The sequence below is a fragment of the Plectropomus leopardus genome, chromosome 22 (genome assembly GCF_008729295.1).
Source record: "Plectropomus leopardus isolate mb chromosome 22, YSFRI_Pleo_2.0, whole genome shotgun sequence".
In the NCBI taxonomy this organism is placed as follows: domain Eukaryota; kingdom Metazoa; phylum Chordata; class Actinopteri; order Perciformes; family Serranidae; genus Plectropomus; species Plectropomus leopardus.
The window spans coordinates 8,158,029-8,185,834 of record NC_056484.1 but is presented as its reverse complement, the minus strand read 5'-3'; the positions used below and the strand labels follow the sequence as shown (position 1 = coordinate 8,185,834).

The 27,806-nt window shown below is 42.9% G+C and overlaps 2 protein-coding genes across 2 annotated transcripts in view; one reads left to right on the top strand and one right to left on the bottom strand.

The window, feature by feature from the left end:
* snd1 (staphylococcal nuclease and tudor domain containing 1) overlaps positions 1-27,806 on the top strand; it is a 245,358-nt gene that overhangs the window by 109,925 nt on the left and 107,627 nt on the right. The gene's annotated exons all lie outside the window — the stretch shown is intronic.
* Positions 485-5,122, bottom strand: lrrc4.1 (leucine rich repeat containing 4.1). Its single transcript, XM_042511216.1, has 2 exons — positions 3,778-5,122; positions 485-3,659 (listed from the first exon to the last, which is right to left on the bottom strand). Exon 2 carries the CDS (start codon positions 3,375-3,377, stop codon positions 510-512), a length of 2,868 nt encoding a protein of 955 aa, XP_042367150.1. The 5' UTR covers positions 3,378-3,659; positions 3,778-5,122; the 3' UTR covers positions 485-509.

Below are 27,806 nucleotides of genomic sequence, written 5' to 3'. Positions count from 1 at the left end.
CAAGATAAACCTGTAAAGATCGACACTGACCTTTTTTCGGTTTTTGTTAAAGAAAGTCTTCTCAGTATAAATATTTTTTTTTCTTATCACTGCATTCTCTGTAGCATGGTGTAAAAATCACACAGAATGCCCCCTTTTTTTAAAACAAGACTACCCTCATTTGTCAAAGTCAAGACAGCATCTTAAACAACTCATTGTTTTAAATAGAAGTTACAAGTTAGAAAATAGTTTCAATTTCTTTTAATATATGTTTCTCTATCACCAGCCCATGGTAGTTTCAATTTGTCCATATATATATTTATTTATAAGCATGTACAACAAGAAATCATCAGTCTTTTTAAGTTTGCACTCTGTACAAAAAAGTAGTTCCTGTCCTTTTTTCGTTGTGCATTCTATTGCATGATTTTATGAGGGAATGATGAAAGAGGGGGGGCTCAGTATAAATATTTTTTTTTCTTATCACTGCATTCAGAGCTGTTGGGAGCTTTTGGGGGGGCGGGGGGGCTTTTTTAAATCTGAGTCTCCTGCACCTTCTCCTTGGTGTGAGTTTTTATGACAAAGGGCTCAGCCATTGCTGTGATGGTGCTGGGCAAGGTTCGAGGCAAAGAGTTCCCAACATTGTTCTCTGTCCATTTAGCCCCATGGCCAGTTGGTTTGTAGGTGTTATATTTGGGCTTTAGAGTGCTGTAGTCCACTTTATGGGGGCTGTAGTCCACTTTATGGGGACTGTAATCAAGTTTAGGTCTCTGAGTGTGTGGACTAAAGTCAGACTTGAAGGCGCTGTAATCCGCTTTGTGGGGGCTGAAGTCTGTCTTGAAGGCGCTGTAATCAGTTGCAGTCTTATGAGAAGAGTAAGGGTCCTTGGGTTTGTAGGTAATGTCAGGTTTAGATCTCTGGCCATTGTAGTCTGTTTTGGGTTTAGGCTGAGTGCTATAGTCAGGCTTAAACTGGCTGTAATCGGGTTTAGGTCTTGGGTGAGTGCCAAAGTCAGGCTTGAATGGACTGTATTCGGCCTTGGGTTTATGTTGTGTGTTGTAGTCCGATCTTAATGGGCTGTAGTCATGTTTGGGTTTTGGTTGGGTGCTATAATCTCGTTTGAATGGACTGAGGTCAGTTTTCTGCCTAGGATGAGTGCCATAATCTGGTTTGAATGGGCTGTAGTCTGATTTAGTTTTTGGGTGAGTGCCAAAGTCTGGTTTAAATGGGCTGTACTCTGCTTTAGGCTTGTGAGTGCTGTAGTCCTGTCTGAATGGGCTGTAGTCAGGCTTTGGTCTATGAAGGCTAAAATCTGGTGTAGATTTGTGAGTGCTGTAATCTGGGATGAATTTGTGGCTACTGAAGTCCATATTTGGCTTGTATGTGGTATACTCAGCCTTCGGCTTGTGAAGGGTGAAATCAGGCTGGGGTTTGTATTCGGCCTTGGGTTTGTGAAAGCTATAGTCAGTCTTGTGGCTGATAAAGTCCAGTTTGTGTATACTGTTATGGTCCCGGATTTCAGGCAACGTTAGAGCTGTCTCTTGAGCTGCAGACGCTGGTGGAGGAAGGTCCTCCTCATCCACCTGGATTATCTCCACAGTGCGGGCAGCTGCCACTGTGCTCCTCTGCTGGTGGCGCTTTCTCAGTTTGTAGAAGGCGATTAGCATGACAGCAGCCAGCAGTGTCACCGCTACAAAGCAGCCTATTATGATCTTAGTGGTCTTCATCACTTCGTCCAAGCTAGGGCCAGACTTGCCTGGCTTGCCAGTGGCACCTTGGAGTCCTGGCGCCACAGATGTCTTAGCTGCACCTGATGGGCTGTCAGTGCTTTGCAGTAGCACTGTTGGAGTGGAGATGAAGACTGGCTGAAAGACTGAAGGAGAGGCAGTTGTCGTTGTTGTTCCAAGGCCTACTCCTCCTCCTCCAGCCGCCCCAGCCCCTGCAGCAGCAGCAGCTGTGGTCGTGGTGGTTTTAGGTTTGGGCATCTCAGTGGTTGGCCCCAAGACCTCCACAGTCACTGTGGTGAAGTAACTCAAGTTGGATGTGTTAAGCTCAGCTGCACTCACATTGAGGTAGGCCGAGGCATTGGAGTTCCCAGCTGCATTGGACACCATGCAGGTATAAGTGCCTGTGTCTACTGCCAGTACAGTTGAGAAATTAAGGGTACCATCATTGAGGACTGATATTCTCGGGTGACTAGAAGCATGTGTCAGGATAGTTCCATTGGGTAGGAGCCAGCGCACTGAAGACATTGGGGCTGTGCGGCAACGAAGGTCAGCCACTCGACCCGCTGAGATGTTCAAGTCCCTTGGTGCATCAGCAATGAAAGGAGCCGAACACTGGACTGCAGCGCCCTCACCTCGGTCCACCTCCACCAGCTGTCGACCTCTCATGCTGGCAGGCGAGTGACATCGACCACAGCAAGTTGAGTTAGTTGGGATGTACTCCCTTAGCCAGCGTGCTAACCATACAGCCTCACAGCCACAGTTCCAAGGGTTATGGTGGAGATGGAGTTCCACCAGGTACCTGAGCGGGGAGAACAGATCATGTGGCACAGCGCTCAGATTGTTATGGGCAAGGTTAAGCTCCACCAATGAAGACAGGTCGTCGAAAGCGTTGCGCTCTATCACTGTTATTTGTGAGTTCATCACCCATAGCTTTTTCAGTGCACGCAGGCCTTTGAAGGAGCCTGGCCTTATCTCTGGGAACAGATTTTCGGAGATCTCCAGCTCCTCTAGGCCCTTTAGGGGACTCAGGTTTGGCAAATCACCCCGTATGTTGCACATGCCCAGGTTGAGGTACTTGAGGTTTTGTAGGCCCTCAAAAGCTCCTTCTGAGATGTACTCCAGTTTCCGTAACTCTCCCAAGTCCAGTCGCATGAGGGAGGGCACCCGGTTGAAGGCGTAGGAGGGGATACTTTCAATGGGGTTGTTCCTCAGCCACAGTTCTCTTAGTTTGGACAGGTATTCAAAGGCCCCACTGGGCACCACTGTCAACCGGTTGTCAAACAGCTCCAGTGTGTTGAGGCTGGTGAGTCCATTAAACGCGCCCACCTCAATCTGCCGTATGGCATTGCGCCCAAGCTGGAGCACCTCGAGGTGGTGCAGGTGGCGGAAGGAGTCAGCCTGCACCGCCTCGATGGCGTTTTCCATTAGATTGAGGTGTCGCGTGTTGGCAGGAATGCCAGGGGGCACGCGGGTGAGGCCACGTCGGGTGCACACCACCTTCCCCTGCTGATTACTACAGGAACACTGCGGTGGACAGCCCTGGGGTCCCTGAGACACCGCCGCCCCCGCCAAGGCCAGGGAGGCGCTGCTCCACGCTCGCGCCATCAGGAAGACTACACAGAGCAGGGCGGCTTTCCTGGCACGATGCACAGCTACCCGCCCCAGGAGACTCATGATGTGGCACGTTCATAATTCAGCATCATCTGGGGGGGGGGATGGGGGTGTTTGGGGGGGGTGATTGGGGGCTCTGGGGATCAGGGAGAGTAGCTGGTTGGCTGGTAGTAGTGTTAAGGGGGACCAGATCAAGGAAGTCAAGGAGGAGGACAAGGGGAGAACGTGAGTTTTGGGTACTTGCTAAGGGGCAAGAGGGCTTGACCTATCCTCAATTAAGCTTTTATTCCCATGAACTGTGCTCAGGGGCAGAAGGAGAAGGGAGGGTAAAGAGGGCTGGCGTTTCTGAAACGTGTGCATGAGAAGGACATGATGATAAATTAAGCAACCAAAAACCGTATTACAAGACAGAAGGGAGGGTTACAAATTGATGCAAAGAGGGGTTGAAACACTAGACACCTACCTCAAGTTATTATTACAGGTCCTTGAACTGAGATATATAGTTTCCCTCCTGTTTGCAATCAGAAAGAGCTGTGGTATTCACACCAGATGTATGTATATCCCAAGAGCAGCAAAGAAAGCCTTTTTATATTTGCTCTGTCAAAACAGGTATCAATGCCAAAGAGCTTAACCAAGATGAGCCCTTTTGTAAATCCACACATCCAAAGAGAAAGGTTCGAAAGGCCCTTTTGTGAGTGTTTTTTTTCTCCCTTTCCTTGTTGATTAGAAAAAAAAAGAAAAAGAAAAAAAAAAAGATTGCAGATAGGAATCCAGTCAGGCTCCCAAAGCAGCAGTGCTCCCTTGCTCGCTTCTCGCTGTCGGCTCCTCTTCTCTCGCTTGTCCTTGGAATCCGACAGTTGATCCCCCTGCTAGACACCTTACCCAGGTCTCCATAGCACAGGCGACCACACAAACACTATTTTTTTTTTTTTTGCGCAGCAAAAGCCAAGGCGGAAAGGACAAAAAGAGGGGAGGTAGGTGGGAGTGGGATTGAAGAAAGGTTGAATGAAAATTCCACAGTCCTTTCCAATGTTCTTTGCCTTTTGTTTGCGATGCTTTGGAGTGGGAGGTTGACAAGCTGGAGGGGGGATAAAAAACAGACCCCCCTCCTCTCTGTATTCCTCTGTTCACTTTTTAGTGGTCAATCAGTTGGTCGGTTGGTCAGTCTGACAGCCCTTCTCCCTCTCTCGCTCTCTTCCCCTTGCTCTCAGTGTGGCGTCGTGTCCACTTGATTTTTCTTTCTTTTTTCTTTTTTTTTTTCCTTCCTCCAGGAGTGCTCAGCCGGGGGGTTGGAAAGACTAGGCGACACGCACTGCCTTCATTAGCCTCTTCCTCTTCTTAACTAGCCACACGCTCCAGCCTCGGCAGCAGCCGCGGCAGCGACAGCAGCAGCAGCAATTGCAAACGCACACACACCATCCCCGCGAAGCACACAGCAGCAGTAGTGAGCACACACAGCAGCAGCTGCAGCCTGCCTCCCTTGCACTTCCCAATAATCCGTCAATTTCTTCAGAGGGGGAGTGGGGTGGGGGATGGAAGGGGGGGCTGGGAGGAGTGGGGGGTGTTGTAGCTGGGTTGATCGAGGTGGGTTAGAGGGAGGAGGGGTGGTGCGCAGTTTTCTCCTTCCTCTCTCCGGCTTGTTTCTTTTTTCTTCTTGTTTTCCAGTTCTTTTTTTCCCCCTCCTCTCCTCGTGGTGATCAGCACCCCCTCGCTAATGCAGCGTCCGACTAGGGAGAGGAGCAAGACAGGGAAGGCAAGCGCTGGGCGAGCGCGCGGCTTACAGGCGTGACGTTAACAGTAGCGTCGATGTGGAAAGGATCCGTTGTAGCAGCAAAAGGGAGAGCGTGCGCCGGCTTGACTATCTCTCTCTCTCCCTCTCTCTCTCTCTCTCTCTCTCTCTCTCTCTCTCTCTCTTTCACTCTCACTCTCTCACACTCTCTCACGCTCTCTCTCTCTCCCTGCCTCCCTCCTGCTCTCTCTGCAGTGTCCTAAGGTAGTTGGGTGAGCTCAAAGCACTCAGACCTTTTTAGAGATCTACCTCTTCAAAAACCAGTTTGCTCCTGCTGTCCTCTGCTCTCTTTTTTTTAATGCTCACAGTCTCTTGTTCTGTGGCTTTCTGGGGCTTTGTGTGGCTTAGGGGAATAGACGGGCCGTCCAAGCAAAAGGAAGAGATGGACAACAGTGGCATCCCCACAGCAACCAGATTTTAACCCCCTCCTCCCCTGCAATAATCCAGCCATTCCAACGAGTCTGGCAAAGCTTTCCAGCATTGCTGTGGTAGCAACGGCGGGCAGATGGGACGCCGTTTCGCTCACTCTCTCGCTCCCTCTTGCTCTCATGGTGCCCTCTCTCTTTCTCTCCTCTGTGCTCTCTCCCTCTTTATCTTTGATTTTCTTTCACTTCACCTCCACTTGCTCTCTCACTCTTTACGTTTTGTCCTTTAGTGGGAAATAGAAGGAACATGAATGGACTGCTGACGCATCCTGCTCGGAGCAGTGCTTTGGTTTGATGCAGTGTGTTTTGTGCATTAACTCCCCCCCCTCACCCACTCCACCCTCACCCTCCTTGCTGTCTTTCCTTCTCACTGCTCACTCTTGGTCCGTCACTGTGTCACTCTACTTCATCTCTGGCTTATATACAGTCTCCTACAAGTTGTTAGGACACCAAATGCAATTTCACTTCAGTATTGATTCTATGTTTTCAGTTTAATGGAACTAAAATTCAAGATTGTAAAAATTTGATTTGGTTACTTTATTAATAATGCTAACCCTAATAAGTTGGCGCATATGATATAAAATCAAAGCACAAAGTTATCTGCTTCTTGTCTACACCTTTTACCTTCTTATTCACTCTCCATCCCCCTTTCATCAGCTTTGCCTCTGCAGGTAGTTAGAGCACTCTAAACGGGCAGGCCTTAACCCTCAATTTGAGCACAAACTGTCGCTTCAGGAAGCACACAGCCATAAAGGTCATGTCGAGGAAGGCGAACAGAGGAAAACAAGACATGCTTTACCTTCCTGCCTGCAGGAGAGGAGGCGAAACAAACGCACCCTACTGTCCCATCACCCTTCTATCTCCAATGATTTGTACAAGCCTCATGTCCATTAAACTAGGAAGCAGTGTGGGTAATTGATGGATGGTAAAGCTAGCTGTGACAGTGCTGCTAGGTGTATGTATGTGCGCGTTTGCGTCTAAGCTGGAGACTAAGTGTGTGAAAGAGAGAGAGAGAGAGAGGAGGAGGAGAGAAAGCATGCCAACTAGAAAAGGTCACACTGCCTGTAGCGCAGTACGTTATTCCCACCGGCACAGGAGTATAGAGCCAACTCCTATATTATACACACACATACACATACACATACACATACACAGACTTTCTCCTTGACTTCACTGCGGTTGAATACGAATAGGCTTCAATGAAGCACATGTAACAGCGAGGTAGCAGCCACAAGAGTATAGGGGGGGTTTTCCTTTCTTGAGACAGAAAGGCTATTTCTTCTCCTTTCCACAGGGAATCCCTTGCAATGGCCATGTGGAGGGTGATATCAGAGGTGTGCTGCATCTACTGCATCCTCACTGCATCCTCCAAGCGAGTGCAAACATGAGATAATGCAGGCGTAAATTCGAAACGGCGTGCAAAAGCAGGGTTATAATACAAATGCAGGATGTGCGATGGATGTTCTGCTCCAAACAACATTTCATTGATCTGTTGTCCAGTTATGCCAACTGCAAATGGAGGCTTGTGGGCCTCTGTGTGATTATTGATGGCAAAAATCAGATGTAGTACAGTGTGCACTGTTAGCTCTGTTTGTGTGTCAGATGGCATGCTGCTCTTTAGGTGTGGTGTGCCACCATTTGATTAGCGAGTGACCCAGAATGAGTCCAGGTTGTGTTTTACCCACCCAGCACAGCTCATCCTAGACTACTATCTATCCAAAATCATCCTTTGACCCATAACATTAGCAACGCTGCCAGGACAGCTCCCTCCTCTTGGCCCCCTCACCCTGTCTGTTTCTCTCTTTCCTGCCTTTTCTATTCTCACTCTATTTTTCTCTGTCAGCGGACGCTCTGCTTTCTCACTACTGATGGAGCGTGGGTCATGGCCTGCCAAACTCTGTAATGCTCCACTGACCAAAAGTGGTCAAGCCCCTTGCTTTATAGTTTGATCCTGGCGCGGAATGGTCAGCGTTGCTTGATGGTCAGCCAAACTCTGTGATCACTGCAAGGTTTTCTCAAGGTTCAGTGTGTGTGTGTGTGTGTGTGTGTGTGCATGCGTGTGTGTGTGTGTGTGGCTCGCATGGCATACCCGATACTGGCAAATATGTGAACCAAAAAAGACTTTGCCAAGCTAGTGACCTTATTTTTTTATTCCTGGATTATAAATCCAATCTGATTCTGAGGTTCTGGTTGTTTCTGAATTTGTAAAAGTGGCTCAAGTGTTTAACGTGAAGTACCTTTTGAGGTTTAGGTTATCTCACTATACTTACACCAAGCTGCAACCTCCAGGCCTAAAAAAATGAAGCCAATGCGGAAGTGCTACAAACTGCAACCTCCAGGCATGGCCACTTGAGGCTGGCTCCAAAAGTGAGTCAGTCCCCAAAGTGTGGAACGAGTCCTAAAACTTACAAATCAGTAAGCATTTTATCACTCTTGGTTTCCTCGTCACAAAGTCAATGGGTTTTTTGAATGGGTTTTTGGCTAGAAGGTCTTGTTGAACGAATGTGTAAGTGTTATAAGCATTTGCCACAGAGTTTATTTTCTGCCATGATCTAAAATCCAGTTAGAATTTTTTTTTGTATAACTCAGCCATTTAAATTTTATTAAGGCTTAAATTTATTTCTGTTTAAGGGTGGGGGTACTTGAGTGACTGGCTGTCTGCAAGGTGTTGCCACAGTTTGAGCCAGATCCACCTCTCACTTCCCCACAGCTCCAACCTCTTGTCCAAGAATGGTTACTTCTTGCTCCAAAAAACCAATATTGCGAAGACCAAAATGCTGGAGCGACAACCTCAGGGGCTGAAAAATGAAGCCAACACGGAAGTGCCAAAAACTGCAGTTCTTTCTTTCTGGCTTCAGAAGCCTGTCAAGCCCCACTAACACCTTCTCATCCAAATATGGCCACTTCTGGCTCCAAAAAACCCCAAGATCTTAAGGAAGGCGAATGTAAGGCTTTGAAACTGGACTCTGCAAATCAGTGGGTGTAGTCATGGTAGCTACACACATTTTTATTGAATGGTGTATGATCTATACACCATCTTGACAAGGCTGTTGTCAGGCGTTACCTTCAGGACTTACTGACCAGGGACTGCATGACGAACTGTCAGATACGTTAGACCTTGATGCTGTTGTGCCAGCCCCGTGCCCCTGCTGTACGACCCCCGTCCTCCCTGCTTCACCCAAGGCTCTATGGAGCCACCCCCTGCACCAGGCCAGGAGGGCACTGGGTGTAGTTTGGGGCTACTGCAAGACCTACTTTGTGGTCCGCCAGTCAGCCGGCATGTTCGAGGGGTATATGCAAACCTTACAGAACCCATCCCCTGGGGTGAGTGCTGGCGAATCTGGGCTGTGGCCAGTCACATGTAGGTCAGCAGCCTGTGTCTGTTTGCATGTGTGTACGTGTCAGTGGTTCCATTTGGGTGAATGGCCTGCAGTACTGTATAGCAGCAATGACAGTCGGAGTTTAACAGTATACAGGCGAATGATAGATCTAATGATAATGTCATTGCCTCTGCCATTGCCAGGATGAAGGATTTACAGTATAGGCCCTTGGGCAATCCACATATGGTATTCTGTTTGTGTGTGAGACAGAGAGAGCTGTTTTCAAGGAGACAAGAGGCACACTATTTTTGGGCTTGTCTTGTGCTTTGAGAGCTATTACAAATTGTATGCATATGTGTGTGTGTGTGTGTGTGTGTGTGTGTGTGTGTGTGTTTGTGAGTAATTGTGTCCTCTAAGCATCCAGTAATGTCCCAGTGGCTGATTGCATACCAGTGCCCACTCTGGCACAATGTTATCTTAAACCAATTTTTTCCAGGCCACAGCACTTATATGTACACACACTCCAAACTCTGCAATTCTGACCTTGAGGTAAAGGACCCGCTACCGGACACTTCCTTTCCTATTTTCATTTCAATTTCCAGGAATTAATTCTGCGAGAGATTACGTGTAACACACTCGCACGCGCACACACGGACACATTCTGCTATCAGTGTCCCAGTAAAGGCTTTATACAGCTTGGTAGGGATGTTTTTTTCTGTTTATCGTTTTTATCATCACACACACTGGCACACATACCAATCATATGCCAGAGTATCAAAAGATTATAATGGGCAATAGGGTGTATTAGTGGCTTCGGTGTTCCCAGGTTAGATGAGTGTTTCATCCTGGTACCTGCTCAGTCTGCTTTCACTGACCTTGTTTGGCATCAACTCACAACAGCACACAAATATTGATAACATTTCCAGTATTACATGACATTAACTATCCTATGATATTTTTAATTTTAGAGATGTTCCGTTATCATTGCTGAACTTGCATATCGGCTGACACCGAGCACCGTTCTGATACCGTTGTGTAAAAAAAACACACCTTTATGGATGTGAAATTATAGTTTTCATTGTTGTATGGAGTGTCTAAGGTTGAACTCTCTCCCCTGACATATTGACCACTCAGATGATAGGTGATGGATTCAGGGATTGCTCAATCAATAAAACAATAAACATGGTTTGATATTAATGACCTTTTTTGCTTTTAATCTTGACTCTCTGGTTATGAATCACTCTGGCATTAATCCTTTAAATTCCCCTTCTCCCTTTCCATATGTTTGTCTTTTTTCTTTGTAATCTTTTCTTAAACTCTCCCTATTCTCAACTTGTCCCTTGCCCCTTTCTTCTCTCCATCTTCCTCTCCCTGTCCCTCTTTTTTTTGTTCTTACACTGCCTTTGTTCTTGCCCTCTTTTTATCCCTCCGCCTCATTTTCTTCCCTCATCTCTCTTTTTGCTTTCTTGCTGTGCTGCCCCCCTCTTTCCTCCCTCTCTTTTCCTTTCTCCTCCTCTGTCCTCACCTTCCGTCTTCTTGCCCTCACTTTCCCTCTCCAAATTGCTGCTTCTTACAGTGTTCCTCTGCTTTACTATTTGCAGGCCAGTCTCAAGTTAATTGTGTTTGCTCATTCAGCATATGTTTTTTTGTGTGCGTGTGACAGCGTGTGTGCTCTCAAATGAGGGGCAATATCAGGTCATGGCAACTGAAGGCACACAGTTAAAAGATGAGCGTTTCCTCTCCTCTTTTTTTTCTTTCATCCTGTGTTATTCAGTGTTTGAGCTCCGCTAGCAGCCTTTGTCTCCAGACTAATGGGCTTCATTATGTTGAGCTGTGTTCATACTGGCTGCCAGAGCAGGGATTAGCCCTAGCGCTGTGTTAGCTGGAAGCAGAAGAAAGATACAAGTAGGTTAGCACTGTTAACCCAATCAGCATGAGCCAAGATATCTCGATAGGAGGAGATGCTTCATGCATATTTGGAAAGAGGAGGATTTTCTCTTTGGCCTGATAAATTCACAGCATTTTAAACCTGGCTTTAACCAATTACTGTCATTTTTTAAGAATTGAATTTTTAAATTAAAAAAACTGTATGTCATTGTGGCAAATGTGTGAACCTTTATATTTTTTTCATCATATGCTAATGCTGCCCATGTCTTTCCTTGGCCACGTCATTGGTCAGCTGGCCTCATTAGGATTCATGGAGCATCCTGGTATGTGCGTTCATCACAACGTTGCCTTGCCAACTGCCAGGCCGTAGGAAATGGATGTCTCTTTCTCTGAGCAATGTGAAGGTAAAAACATAGTAATTCACCGCTGAGAGAGCAGCTAAATCTTCTCGACTTTTAGCTCCTTGGGAGCAAAGGTGCCGTCTTCATTCAGGTCCACACCCCCCTCTCCTGCTTTTACTTTTATGTGTCCTTGGCAAAACAAAATTCCTAACTAGTGAGTTGTTACTCTGCAACATTATATGTGACATTTGTCCCATATTTGGCTTTTGCATTACTTCGGCTTGTCTCAGCTCACTTAAATGCTTTTATAGGATGAAATGGGAGTCGAAACTGTGATTTATTGTGCATACAAACAAATGCTTTGTCTCATCTTGCTTTAAAAACTGGTACTGTTGTCTAGCTTTTTGTATAGCCTTTAAATAATGACAAGTGTGAAAAGTCTGCTGCTAGAGGTAATTGGATCAAACACTACAAAAAGCTCTTAGTTTGCTTGTAAAACTATGCATCTCGCTATTAACATGATATCCTATATTGTATGCCAGGGATGCTCAACTTGCTTTTCTCAGTGGCCATTTGTGCAAAATGACAGGAGGCCTGGGGCCCGTCACAGCAGCCCGACATGGGTCAGGTGTATTTGCACCGGTGATAGCTGTGGACTGAGGCATTATGTTTTGGGGTTTTCTTGTCTGTATGTTTATCCCATTATTGTGGATGCAATATCTCAAGAACACCTTGAGGTAATTTCTTCAAATTTGGCACAAATGTCTACTTGGGCTCAAGGATGAACAGATAATGTTTTTGTGGTCATAGTCAAAGGTCAAGGTCACTGTGACCGGATGTTTGTTGCATTCTCATGAACGTAAAATCTTAAGAACACTGTAAGGAAATCGGTTTAGATTTGGCACAAACATCCACTTTGTCGGAATGGGTTCTGAACTGGTTAGATTTAGGCGGTCATTGGTCAAAGGTGAAGGTAATTGTGACTTGGTACTTCTCATTCTCGTGAAAGTGATTGCTCAAGAACAACTCAATGGAAATTTCCTTAAATTTGGCACAAAAGTCTGCTTGGACTCAACTTTGAACTGATTAGATTTTGGTGATCAATGGTCAATGCCACTGTGACCTTGGCCTTAAACTCAAGAATTCTTTTGTCTTATCATGACAAAATTTCACACAAATGTCTAATAGGGTATAAAGAAAATGAAATGAAATGATAATGATGAAAAGATGATATTTTATAACCAAAAAGTCATCATTCAACATCAGAACTCTGTGACCAATGGGGAGACATTTGGACAGATACAGACTTGGTGGCGCTGATCTTGGGTGCCCACCTTGAAAATAATGTGAGCGAAGAATGTTTTAAAATTTCTAGCTTCTTTGCGGCATCATCCATGTATGAGCATTGTCAGCTGTCAAGGCTACATATGAGTATGGACAGACATGGATGTAAACTACAACTACTGCTTGACTGGTGCATGGAGGCATACAACTGCGAGTGGTAATTTTAGTTTACAAATATGCTCTATTTTGATGCATTTTACATACTTCTCTACTTTATTTACATTCAGAGTACAAAAAAAAATTACCTGCGTGACTCCATTTATTTTCATAGTAAATTAGAAAATAGCCTGCAGGCCACCCAGCACACTATTGTGGGCCAGCAGTGTGTTGAGTATCACTGTTGTAGGTAATCTTAAACCATCATGCCATCTCCAGCATAGTGGAGTGACTTCACCTCCTCCCAGATCTTTTGTTATACTCAAAATGGCCACTTTTCTTTCCTCTCCCACTATGATGCCCCGACCTTCAAATATCCTCCTCCTCCCCAAATTCACAGCGACAATTACCTTCTTTACAGCGTTATTTCTGTGAAGCTGTTAATCCCAGAATCTCCATCAAGCTTCATGTAGGGGAGGATTATCCATACTGAGGCCTGTTACTGCACAGACCCAGGGATGGAAGAAAAGAACTAAACAGCTTTTCATCTTTTCAAATCCACCTGTCCACGCCCCAGATTATGGCAGCACCGTCCAGCAGAGAGAGAGATTCTGTGTGTGCATGCCAGTAATCTTTGTTTTTCAACTTCCATGTTTGTGTGTTTGTAAGCCTATCCATCTATCTCGCTGTGTATTTTGCCTCGTGCCAGATATCTTTGTACGGAAACCACACGGTATTGCGATTTGCTTTCCAATGACTTTCCAGTGTTAGAAAGCAGAAGGGAGGTGGGAAGTGAACAGAGGGTTTTTCTAATATGCTTCCAATTTGGATTTCATTACTGATAGTTGCCTGTCTACCTTATCTGTGTTCAAATGAACTATTTGCTCTGCAAAAGTGAGCATAATAACGAGAAACACACACAAGTCAAGTATAGTTTAGGTGGTATGAAGAACCATTGTTGTGACGAGTGACATTTTTTACTTGTGAGAGTTTGTGTGTGTGTGTGTGTGTACAGGAGATGCATTTTGTGTCTATTCTCTAATATGACTATTCACCTCCCAGCCAGTTATTTTTCCTGTGTAATATCCGCTGTCGCTCTGCCTCCATCATTTTTCCCATACTGGGGGATTTAAGAAGCCAAGCTAAGTGTGTCTAATCTATGAGCGCAGCCAGCACAGTGTCAAATGTTTGGCGCCGATGTACCTGCAGCCTCCAACAATACAACACTTCAGCGCCTGTCCACCCAAGCAGGTAGGAGACAATGTAGGAGAGAGGGAAGGGCGTAAGGTTATGAGAAAAAAAGTATATGTTTTGGTTAAACGAAAGAGGAAAGGAAAATGGAATATGGGTCAAAGGAAAAGTATCCCCCCCCACACACACACCTCAAGGCCCCGTGACCTTGCTTAAATGTGTTTTCCGTAGCAGTGCAATCAGGGATATCGTAGGCTGCGGCTGGGGGCCAGCAGGGTCCCGGTTATGAAAGGAAAGGGGGGAAAAAAGCAGCAGGCAGCACTTTCTAAATTGAAGTCAATAACACAGCAGTCCATTCTGTCAGAGCCAGTCCTCCCACACAGTCCGCTTACAGTCACTAAGGAGAGCTGAGGGTAGGATGTCGATTGAGTTCTCCAAAGTACCACTACGCATGGCAACATGTGTTTGCGTGGGTGAACGCACATGAAGTGGAATAGTGAAGAGAGGTGTGGCACCAGCACCGTACACTTAAAACAAAAAATTGACGGTAATTGGTATTCTCTTTGCCTCATGTATGTGTGTTTAACTCTACAAGAATTGAATATTAAGTAGTGATCTAAAATGAAAAATAAATGCCCTGAGCCTGCTACATGGAAGTGCTTTTATTCTACATCGAGCTGCTGTGTGAAATCTTGCTAATGCAGGCATATCTGAGACACACATGCACACACAGTCTTATTCTGCCTTTAATCCCTTTTTGCATGTGAGCACTTCTACATAGCTTTAGGGATTTAAACGGGTATGGTTGGCCTTCCCTGAGCAGGAGTGGGAAAGGAAATTAGTGACTGGTAGAGGGTAGACATCCGGCTGACATGCCTGCGTGTTGATGCATGTGCGGTAAGCTTACATACTTTGTATTTGAATCTGATGACGACTATGTAATGGGTACTGGCACATCCGCACAGCATGGGAAAGGCATGATTTGTTTGGGAGCTAGCACTTTTTCGCTTACTTTTGCTGAGCCAAACGCTGAAAAAAAGTCAATCGGCTGCAGTTTTGATCCCAGTAGTACTCCGACATGCTTGTGTGTGTTGTGTTTTTCACAGGAAAATGCAATTTTATGATAAAAACGCATTTACACTATATATAGGATTTTATGTGCCTGTATATACATGGATTTTTTGGATACTTGCATTTGCGCAGGAGAATAACTGTTTTAGTGGAAGATACATAACTGTCATGAACTTGCCCCAATGTCACATTGTTTCTGCTCTCACCCCCTGTATCTGGAGAAAAGAACTGCACACACAGTCACATATGTTCAACCTCAGAAACAAATAGTAAAATGTTTACATTTTACATGATATCAAGGGAATATGCTAAATGAAGCGTGAAGCTATTCTTCATCCACAGGGCTCTTTAACTTTTTAAACACACACAAAGCATTTCCTCAACACATTAGAAGCTGTCATCCTTACATTTAGTAGCTACTGTAAGTGCTTCCCATATGATTTATCTACATTATATCTCATGCTTTTGTTCCTTGTAAATCTTTCATTGTTTGCTTGTAGATATTTTATAGAACCATGCTACACATAAGCCACTACCCACTAATCCTCCTACTGGTGCTCTTTGTCTATTCTGTCTGCTCTCTCACTGATGGCATCAGTCTAGGTCAATGCATTGTAGTTTGGTGGACAGTGGTAATTTCCCAAGGCAGACATTGATTTGCCTTTCATTTTGCCTGCCACTCATTGTTTGACATCCTGCAGAAAATGATCATTTTGACTCGAAGCCAACTGTCGAATTTCAATGGCTCATTTTGACGTTTTTTTTCATTCCAAATGACCGGACAGTAACAAACAATGAGGGTGCTAAATTGAGGGATCGTTTTGAAAGGTGATTATTTCAAGTAATGCTCTTGTTACTTCGATATGCAGCAAGTAAAATGTCTATGTTTTTGCTTCTGCAACACCTCCATCACTCCAATGGTCATAATGTATGGCAACCCAATCTCCACAATAAATGTTGTACATTTCTGCAAACCACGGATGCAACATTTGTAAATTATTATGTAGTGGATATGTTGAACCTTAACATTACAAAGCTGTGGTTAAGCTGTAGTTATATTTAGGCACAAACACTTGGTATACTTAGGAAGACCTAAAATACCCAGTTTTGGTGGCACAATCATGGCAGGAAATGCTGTTTAGGTCTCTAAAAATGACAGTTTTGGTTGTTTTTTGGTCTTGCACAGTGGTTTGCAGCTTGGGAGCCCACTTCCCTAGGTGTTAAGCCATCCACCATTCCCTCCATCTCTTGATGATAGCACATATGCATGTAATCAGAACTAAGTCCCTTTAGAAATGCTGACATGATGCGTATGAAATGTGAAAATGTAACATATCCAGGGTTTGCATAAATGGAGACAATGCCGCACATTTTCTTACGGTGATTGGGCTGTGTGCAGGAGCCTCTCTCTTGAGATATCTGAGCAACTGAACTGTAATTATGAACGGTGTTTCCCTCAGAATTTAAGTATGTCTGTTTTAATATGTCCCTTCATATAATTCTCCTCACTAAAGTTGGAGGTTTTTGCAGGTCTGTGGAGACAGTGCAGGCTGAGCTCTCCATTAGTTTGTGACTTGCTGGGTGGATAATAGATTTGTCGATCCGTTCAGAGCTGATTAGATCGATAGATGAGAGGAGCAGCTCCAGCAGGTGAATGCAAAATTTTAGATCCAGCAGAATGAATAATGTCAATGCACCTGGTGTTTTACTGCTGCGTCTGTGCCCAGAGTACACTCTGTGCTCCAAGATTATGATGCAATGAATAACCGTAGCAGTACTCCTAATGACAGTTCAGCTCCAAAAATGGAAATTCTGCTTGTGGCGGTAGATGTTTTAGTTGTGGCAGGCTGCCACAAATACATGAGTGTGTGGGGAAACCCTTATGAAAGACATTTTTCCTGTTTTTCTCAGTACTACTCATGTGTTCATCCTTTAGTGAACACATGTAGTAATCCCATGCCATTGCACTGATATATACAGGTATTTGATAACTTGCTTGTTTCTATTACCCTGAAAGTGTGCCTCAGATGTGCAGGAAGTTCGTTCAGATTTGCTTTTAGCTAAACAAATTGTTAGCAAAGCTATAAGTGCCTATGCATGCATTTTAATATGCATGTTTTGCCAGGAGATGGCTTTGCTGACTTAACTGTCTAGACACTCTCCTTCAAGAGCTACCATTTGTTTAGTCTTGTTGCCTATCACCATTCTGCCATCCATTTGTTAGTAGCTCAGCTGTGCACAGCAATAAATATTTAAAAAATTGATAAAACCACTGAGACACATTGGTTCGAATTTTCTTCTGAGGAAACAATTGAGCTCTCCACTTATTCATTCAGCAGAAATACCATGGGATGACAGCCTATGGGCATAGGGTTTTACTTCTTAAAAGGTACCTCATTGGGTATTCATGCTGTAAGTCTGGGCAGCATGAGTGTTGAACTGGCCACACTGTTGTTGTAACTTGTCACTCCATGGTAGTAGCGGGGTGTCTGCCTTTGCCTGTGGCCACATTGTTGAAATTGAATTTGAGTGTGTGTTGCTGCCTGTTTTGAAGTGAGCATTATCCATCCTATTTGGAAGCACAATTGTCATATCGCACACCTGGTGGTGTTAAAAGCACTCCTGCAGGAAATGGTGCGTTCTAAGCCAAATGTATCAAGTAAACAATCACATGCTGTTTGTATTCCGCTGTGACTGTGTCTGTTGAACAGATTTTTATCTGATATAGTACAACTGTGTAAAAGTTTTTACACATAGATATTTGTGCAGTTATTCTGAACATTATCTTATAGAATCATACTCAAATGGACTCTCGGTTGTTGTTCAGATGTTGTGATAGTTACCATAATTGTCTGTGTAAAAGACGTTGATGTAAACTCCACGTCTGAAAAGTGAAGCAGATGTACAAGTGCCCTAAATATGCATTCCATTCCAGTCCATTTTTATGCAAGTTTATGAGAAAATGACCTTACTGGGATGCAGATACCAATAAGTACTTCATTTAATACCTTTTTCTACTTAATGCGATGCCCATCATTTGAATGGAAACAAACAGTTGCGTAAAATGATATCAATGCCACATGCATGTAGTATAGCCATACTCTTGAATACTTTGGTGATGGCATCACGGATCATGTTACCAGAAAGACCTTCAACGCACTGCAGGTCAACTTGTAGATCACAACAAAGGTGCACCACGATGAGCCAGGTGATGGATAGCAGGCTTGGTGATTTACGGTGATGCTTGAGTCCTTTTCCTCAGTAGCCTCTGCCAGTAAACCTCTTATCACTTGCTCTGTTCAGTAGACCACTTCTTCTTCATTTAGCCTAGCTTATTTTTAAGTTATTGCTGTTTAAATGTAGACTATTATATGGCTACTTAAAACATGTTAAGTAGTTGTTCTATATGGATAGAGTTCTGGAATGTTAATGACGTTATTGGCAGTCAAAAGCCAAAATCAGCATAAACCCTTTCATCAAATACGCCGCTCAGGACTTCACCACACCACAGACTATACAGGTTTTAGCTGCTGCAATAGTGGGCCAATCACACGCTGCTTATATTGAAGAACTTTTTCTGTGATTTGCTGCAGCAATACCATTCAAATATTCATTTCTTTCTCGATCTGGGTACAAAATTGATTGAATGCAGGTATTGTGTGACTGGAGAAGTTTGGATATTAATTGGAACTGGGTTATTTCAGCTGATACTGGTGACAGCCAAATACGAGGCAAAATGGCAGCCCACAAACCAATGGGTGATGTCACGGTGGCTATGTCCTCTTTTTTTTTATACCGTCTATGGTTACCATAGTGACGGACTTTGCCAAAGATGGTGACTGCAGCAGCCTTGGAAAGTTTTAACCTGACTCCTAAGAAGCAGAAGAAAATAAATACATCTATCAAACGATGATGAACCTTAACCGGTTGTGTCCAGTGACATCACTTCCGGATGTGTTTAATGCCCTTGTGTTCATGTGCTTTCATGGATGGCTCAACCTTCTTGCGTATTGTACTGGATTGATTCATAGTGTTTTGAGCTGTGAATGAGCCCTGATCTTTTGTGCACATGCTTCACATTCCTACGCCAGGGATCTACGTAACAGGAACCACCAAAATTGTACTGCAGCTCTGACACAAGCCCTAGCCCTTAAGATGCTTTGAAGGGGAAAAAATATTGCAATACTGACTGATTCATGACTGACTCATTGCTCTCGTTATGTTAAGAAATCTCAGCTGTGGAAGGATTGACTTTGATGGAATATATGTCATTTTAAAGTGCTTTGAATCATGTTCACAATTTGTGTTCTTATTTCACTTTCCATCCTTGAGTTTTGTAATGCATTTAAATCTTCTCGGTTGAGGGAAATTTAAGTACAATTATATATATTGTTACTTTGTGGAATTTAAATTATACTTTGATGTGGATTTTAGGTCACACAGTGGACTTCTTCTGTTTGATGAATGAATGGCTAAATTAAACTTTTAGCTTCTTTCATAGCTTGTCCTGCATCCTTCATCTCTCTCTGTGCTGATTCTCTAGTCAGAGCATGTCCTCTCTGAGGTAGCACTGATTAACAGCATCTGCGTTTCCGTAGTCTTGTGGGGCAGAAAAAGGAGGAGGAGTGGGGAAGAGAAAAAAACAACTTGCGCCTTCAACACTCTTTCGTCACTTGTGGCCTCTTCTAAGTTTACTCTGTCTTCCTCCTCCCATCCCTCGCTTTTCCACATTCACTTCTCTCTCTCTGTCTCTTTCTCTCCCTCCCTCTCTCTGTCTCCCTCTTATCTCTTGCTCTCAATCTCATTCCACAAATGCTAGCCCCATTTCACTCCCTTGTCTCCTCATTATGGAGGTGTTTTGAGGCCCAGTCTTGTTTTTGACACTGATTTTTTTTTCTTTCCTTTTCCCCAAATGGCAGGAGGAAACACAGGAAAGGGATGATTTGAACAAAGTGACAGAGAAAAGTGATAACAAACTGAAGGTGTCATATTTGAAACTTTGTTGTGGGGCTGGAGGCTCACTTCAAATATTAACAGTGAAGCATAGAAGAAAACTTGCCTTTCTGTGGACATAGTTATTTTTAACAAGTATAACGCAACACAGGAAGTCTTTTGTGTAGTATGGTCAGGAGTGTGGTTTGGTGTTAATCACCAGTTTCATCATGGTGTTGATATGTTAACCCTTTGGACAATGACAGGATATTTGCTGATATCATAAAGACTGCCACATTATGATTTTAATTTGATTCAGCTCAGGGGCCTGCAGCTGATATGAGATGATATCATATGCCCATTTAACACAGTTGGTTACAGAAGAAGCGGCTACCCCTTTATTTTTTTTTTGCTCTCGGCCATAAAAGAAAAAAAAATCAAAGAATAAAGTGGAGAAAAGTTTACTTTAAAATGACACGACTAACACATAAAACATGACCATAGGAACATTTGACAAAAGTATAAAATTCAGTTCAATAAATAAGGTTTTCTTTGCTGGTCACCATTATTAGCTCAAGCACCTCTACATTCCAGAAATTTGCCAAGCATGCTGATATTTTCTCTGCTCATAAGTTAACTGATCAGATGTGGTATTTATACTTCTTTTTAGTCTTCATTGGTTTCAGATAATGCATTTCCAAACAGAACATCAAAGTTAAATTTCCGCCTGCATGCACATTTTTCAGCCTAACATTGTTTATACAGAGTGACTACTGTTGTTGTAGCGAGGGCAGCAAGTTAGCAGAGTGAGATGGCTGGCCAGGTTTATCATGTTTCTTGAGTATTTTAATCTTGTAACAGCATGGTTTGTATATGGCATGTGCTCTGTCTGTTGACACACTGAAATCCCAAAAATGTCCACACTGCTGATTTAATCTAAAGAGGGGAGTAGATGTTCTTATTGTCTTTTTCTTGGCTGTTTGCCATTATCTGCCTGGCACTGTTTGACAGTGACAAAGAATAACAGCGTCTCTGAAGGCTGATTATATGGAACGATGTTTTCACTTTGCATCAATGATATTGAGTGCTGCAGGGATGACGTTTCTCTATAGGCCGACGACAAAGTTAGTGTTACCCTGGTTTCCTCATCAAAAAGCAAGAAGGAATGTCCTATTGGATTTTGGATAACTGCATCAAATAAGCTTACAAACACAATTTTCCGATACTTAAATGTTTTGTTCAGCGAGAAAATCTTCACAAGTAAATGCCATGTTTATAATTTTTGAATGTAAATGCAATTGCCAAATGTTAAAAGCTGACGTTGCAAGACTTCAACTAGGGTTGCAAGACTTCAACGTTGCCACCACAATGGGGCTGTAAAGCCAAGTTTGGCATGATGATGTTGTGTAGTCTTTGCCACTTGTTAGCAACCACCTTTTGTAAGAGATGTAAAGGCTTCAAAATTCATTAAATTCTTTTAAACTAATGCTTATCTCAGACCTTCAGCCAGCTAACCAAAAACCCACTCAAAAAAAGATTGGCTTCAAGATAAGGGATCTGGAGTGTGAAAATGCTAACTCATTTCTAGTGAATCCTATGACTCAGTCCTTCATCACTCTGTTGGATCACTCATCATTGAATAGACATTTTTATAGGTCAATGGATTGTTGCACTCATAGTAACGTAATGTGTTTTTAAAGGTGGGCATTCTAACCAAGCACAGGTGCTGTAATTCCTTTAACTTGATGCTACATTGATTAGATTGACCACCATGGGCTGGTACTATTGTAGTCAGACTGGTCAAATTGCATTGCATTTGAAGAGAGAAAATAGAGGGCAAATCATATTTGCCAATGAATTGTCATTTGCAGTCCAGCAACAGACTAACTGCATGACTCCTAAATAGGCATGACTTGATTCAATCAGTCCCACCGTCTCATTTCTTTCTCTCACACACACACACCCACACACACAACTACATACCACCTCCACCCATCTCAATCCACTCTATCATTTGGTGATCGTCAGTTGCCATTTACGTGATTGAAGTTGCAGAGAGGTTGAAATGGATTGCCAAAATTGAAGGATGATTATACGATAATTTATCTTGAGGTTGTTTTTTTTTTATCTTCTATACCCCTGACTGGGGTCAGATCATCATTTCCCATCATAGGATCTCTGACTAACTGTTAGCATGAAAGATTCATTTTATAATATACTCTCTTAGTGTACCTCATAGTTGTCACTCAAGTGACAACATAGTTTTCCTCGTAAAACCAGGAGGCATATTCTTCTCGACTCCTGTATTTGTTCTTTTATACCTTCCCTTTAAAAATTACATGTTGAACAAGAATAAATGGAGTTAGAGTCTGAATATCTTCCCGTCTATAGAACTCCTGGCGGCCTCCAACCTGCAATCTCGACTCTTTACGATACTACTAGTTTATAGCAACACGGATAGAGTGCCTCTTCAGTGGCTCGTCTCCACCACTTTTCCCACACTCAAACTTGAACCCCTGCCTAACAACTCTCCAACCAGCCTAGCAACCAGGCTCTGCCTCTCGTTTTGACAAGCACACAGAAATTGACAAAAAGCCATGTTGAAAAATGCCTCTGTCGGCTCTTTTCCTCCCTCTTTTTTCCCTCCCTCATTCTCTCACTCTGTCAGCACAGGCAGGGTCTGGGAGGACAGAAATGGCTTTTTGAGTGACACAGGCTGGCTATGCCATTTGCCGTGTCAACTGGTGAAAGAGGATAGAAAAGGAGGTGGAGACAAATGATGATGGCCTGGCCATGATTGTCCCGCGCCCTTCTCGCTTTCACCCCCCCTGAGGTCATTGAAGTCCAAATAACATGGCCACAATGCCAGGACATGTAGAAATATTTTTCACATTGCTACGGATTTTTTTTTACCCTCATCTGCAATACAGTTTCATCTCATTTTGTTTTTTATCAATATTTTACAATATTTTTAAACACCTCTTACTCAAAATTAAATTTGATTATATGAAAATTCAAGTAGATTCGGTAAGCCAGTGGCTATTCCTGTGTTAAAAAACCTGCATATACACGCTTATTTTGATGGAAATGGTCATTTCACTGAAATGCATAGTACGGAATCATATAATCCCGCTGTTTTCACTACACAGAGCTATCTATGGCGCCCCACTGTAGTTTGGTCATTGCAGCCTCTGAATCATAAATATTTAAAATTTCATTATGAAATCTTAAATTGATTCATAAAGCTGTGGCGAGTGGAGCATGAGTGAAGAAACAGCTGCTCGTGTGGTGGCTATCACTGTAGAGAGTTTTGACAGGGCAGACAGGTACAGATTCCTGCCTTCCATTTTCACGTGGTACCACCCGTGCAGTCATAAACTCCATTTATATGGGAAAAGTTAACAGAAAATGTTTGAAGAAGTGTGAGCCATTTTCCATGTAAGCTACATCATGCTAATAAGTCCAGACAGTGGAGGCAGTTACTTAGTTGTTTTCTTTCTCCATCAATATGGTAACTGCATTCAAAGAGACACTTTTTATACAGTTAAGTGAGATTCGGGATATTTTTTTGGTGTCTTAAAGAAGCTTTACAGGGCTGAATTTTAAAGCTAGAGTGAAACTGAAACTAGAAGACCTGTTAAATCCAGTAGTACAATCCATGCCATGCTAGCTTTTCAGGAAGGGAGCTAAGTCATACTGCAAAGTTAGGCTAAGTTTTGGAAGTAAAAAATCTCATGACCATCAGATATCTTAATGAAAATGGGTTCTGGGGTACCCATGAGTCTCCCCTTTACAGACATGCCCACTTTAGGCTTGTTCAGTGCAGTTTTTGCAGTTTTTTTATTTCAATCTTAATTAAGACAGCCTGGTAAGAATTGTTGAAGTTGAAACCCTGTAATTAAAAAATGAGATTAATCACAATTAACTGTTGAAATTCTGTGATTAAAACAATTAATCATTTGACAGCCTTAATAATAATACATAGCAACCATTGTTTCGCACTATATATATAAAAAAAGGCATGCTGAAAGATTCGATCAGCCAAAACATTAAAAGCACTTGTAGGTGAAGTGAAAAACATTCATAATCTTGTTACAAAGCAGTGTTCTGCTGGGAAATCTTGGGTTCTGACATTCATATGGAATATAAATGTCAGAACACTTGACACACATCGGCCACATAAAAACACATATGCAGACCAAATAAGCTCCTTAATGTTCGGGAAAGGCCTGAGAAACATGACAAGTTTAGGGTTTTGAAAATCTTTCTAAAACCGTATACAGCAAATGCCCTACAACTTAAAAAAATGAATAAATAAAAATTGCTCCGTGAGGTTTTACAAAGTAAAAGTTCCTCCAATGCGGCCAGTCTCTTAGGACTTTTTAATTAATTAATTTTATTGGCGTTTAACGCCTATACAGATAATTGACAACATGCCAAATATCGGCCTCAATAATCTGTTTACCCCTACATATGACCTTTTGCGGTATTGTGTGGTGTCTGGCACCAAGGCATTGGCAAAGGATCCTTTAAGCCCTTTGGGTTGTGAAGTGGACTGCCGACAGGTCCCATAGATGCTCATTTACTGTAGGCAATACACTGAAAATGGATAAGTACTGCACACAACCCCTCTTAAAAAGGTCCAAACCATCCTTTTTACTTGCATTCTCCCTGTAACAGGAAAATATCTGCTCTTAAACGGAGGCAGTGCTCAAAATTGGTAGTGGAAACATGTCATTGTTTCCTCTTTGTTGCTGCTGTACTGCTCAGTGATTGCAAAATAATGGCCAGGCTTTATTGGTTATGCACTCCAAGGTATATGTGTAAATGGATATGTGGGAAAGCAATGCTGTCATCTTGAGAGGTAATGTGGCTTAATGCCCTCTCCAATCATTTTGACCACCCCTGAATGTGCTCAATGTGGCTTGACTGCTCCCACCAAGCATTCACTGCTTCAGGCAGCGATTTGAAGATTTGGACTCTTAGCTCTCATTGCTTTCCAATACCCTAAGGCCGAGAGAAGCTGGGTGTCTCATCCCACAACACAATGCACCTCCGGGAACTAAGTTAAAAATGCTTAAGAATCAAATTACAGTGTCCATTCCAACGTGTCCAGAGCTGCAATTAATTTTGAGGTTTTCCTCACTTTGGTTTCCATTCAGATCGTTAGTATAGCCAGGTTGTGTTGACAAAAAATGAAACTGTTTCAAAGTAATAACTTTCACAGAGCTGTGTGACATTTGTTTTTAACAGCCGTTCAATAGCTTGGACCCCAGTTCAATTTGTGTTTTCCCACCTGTACCCTCACACCGCCCAGTTAAGGGGAATTATATGATATTAGTAATATTACAAATGTAGCTCAATATTCATCGACCGGCATGCCATGTCGCCCCTCTCTTAAAAATGAGATGGATTGTAGTTATTGCTGTTATTGATTTTAATAACCAGGCTTCTAAGGCCCAGTGCAGAGTCTTGCTCTTGCTCAGCTACCTCTTACTGTGTGAGGGCTGTTCTGTTCTGTCATCCAGGTAACAAAGGATCTATAAGCTAATTTAACTACAGGTTTGGCATGATTGGGTCTGTCGACTCTTGCAGTTTTTCTTTTTTGACACTTCCCAGATACACAAAATATTGTACTTGCATGTCACGATACCAGAAATGTAGTAATCTATACCAGATAAATTACACGATTCTTGATATCCAATTGGATACACAATAAAACACAATAAAACACATGTTCTTGAACATCCGCCCCCACTGAAAGCCACAGCCTATAGTATATTAACAAATTTCTCCTCCATTGTTGTTGTTGCTCAGCACTTGGACATGAAAGATGTGACGGTTGGTGTTTGTTGTAGGATATTTGTCCCACCTCTCCTTCACTGTGATTGGTCGACTGATTAAAAAGTGACGTTAAGGAGCACAGCTTTTAAACCAAAAGTTAACCATCTTTAAACTTTTGGTGACCAAAAAAAAAAAACCCAAACGTGCAGACCTCAGCGCAGAATAGACGCTCAGGGCCTCATCATACAGCTGGCATTTGTAGCATTGTGTGAATACTTGGTACTTCCATTATACGAATTTTAAAAGTATGCTTCTCTTTTCAAATTGTCGAATGCTGCTGCAGCTGCTCTTGTCCTCATCTGCGATGTATTGTTTGCCGTTCTTCCATATTTGGCGTTCGTCTTCCTTTGGCATTTAATGGCAGAATAGAACACATGTAAGTGTTTATGCTGTTCCATCAGGTACAACAGAATTGCATCTCAACAGTTGAGAAAAACAAGTACCGCCACATTTTCAGAATTTTTGAATTGATTTAGAACTGAAGTATCAGTTCTTGTCACGTCCCCACTTTGTACCCATTGTCCCATCAAATCTCCTTAACCATGTTGCCATAGTGTTGATTTAATGGGAGATCACAGGACTGGGGTCTGGGGGTCCAGCTAATCGACTCAGATGAGAGGCCTTAGTAAGGCACAGTGTGTTAAGTTGAAGGATCAAGCTTTCTCACAACACTATTGATCCATTCGGGCACATAGAGAGAGACTGATGCTGAATGTAGCCGGTCACTACATCGCCAGAGGTGTTGCATCACTCGATGCAGCTGACCCTTTCATTGTGTCGGTACTTGTCAACCCCCTATGGTGTCTAATTGTTGTACATGTTGTGGCTTTGGGGGAGAAGTGAGATCACGAAGGTCAGTGAGCATCACAAAGGCCTGCAGGTTCCGACCAGAGTCAATTTCCTTTTCATACGATTCAGCATGACCCTGTTCATGTGTACTTTTTAATGGGCTACAACTGACTCTGATCAATGCTGAAAATACCTTCCAAGCTGTAATCTTGGACTATAATGGTTAAATTCACCAGCTCATTGACTTTAATGGATAGTTCTCCCACTCTCAGCAAACAGCTTCCAGATTATAAAAGGATGCAAAGTCACTCAGTTGTTTCAGATTGTATGTCACCAGCAAAGGGACGGATTTGTTTTGACAATCCGCCACTTAAAATGCCTAGCGCGGTCCTAAAACCCCCCAGCAGGAGAGCTCTCCATAATTTATTGCTTTAGTTTGGTGGTCTACTGTAGGTCATCCGCAGAGGACAACAGCTCTGATCGACTCACTATTGACCTCTGCTTTTTCTCTCACTACATCTTTGCTCTTACTCCTTTTCTGTGAAGGCTTCATAAGTCTTTCAAAGCCCTCCTTTGAAAAGACTGCTCTACCCATGTATAACTCTTTCGGTATTACTTTTCCTCAATGCTGGCTGTAGTTTGAACTATACCGTGGACTTGAATAATTATAGCTTGAATTATTTAGCTTTTCTTCCCTTTCTGAGGTGAGACAGACGGAAGATGGGCCCCAATGATTGCAGAGACCAATGAGTGAAAGTTTTATTTTAGTTGTCAAACTCGACAACGAATCTTGTCTGTTGAATTCGCTCATTACTAACAAATCCTCTGTAGTCTGAATCAGAATACAGACCATGTAGACTTGTCAGTGTTGTATGCATTACATTAAGAGTCTAAAAGGTGTTGCCTTAAGACAATGTTTGTGAAATATGATATAGACCCAACAAAAGTTGATATTGAGTCTATTCGAACACACTATGTGAGAACTGATATTTTTTTGATTTGGTGCTTCTAAAGTTTCAGGATTGTACGTCACTGTCTTAAATGCAAATTGCGCCTGTAGGATTGCCACATATCTTCTAAATCATTCTGACACTAAACTGGCATTTTTCAGAAAGACATTTACTTTGTTCGAGACCTTTCTCTGTCTCTACAACACACTTTCAGGAGATCTTACAACACAGAATCTCTCCTCTCTTAACCATCAGCTTGATTTTACCGCAGTGCTTTTTCAACCACATAACAGCCATTTAAATAGACTTATATGTTGAACCACAAATCAAAATTAAAAACCCTAATGGAACTCATTTGCTTAATAATACTCTTATGGTTATTATTTTACTGTTTTCGAGGGGGAAAGGAGAATGTTATTGGACTGATATAATCTTGCACTGGGTTGATATCAGATATTAAGCTAGCAGATAAGATTGTGGGTCAGAATCAGGAACAAACATTAAATTTATGCT

Bases quoted from the DNA above. Each gene is read 5' to 3' on its own strand.
- lrrc4.1 (XM_042511216.1), bottom strand. From the start codon at position 3,377: ATGAGTCTCCTGGGGCGGGTAGCTGTGCATCGTGCCAGGAAAGCCGCC.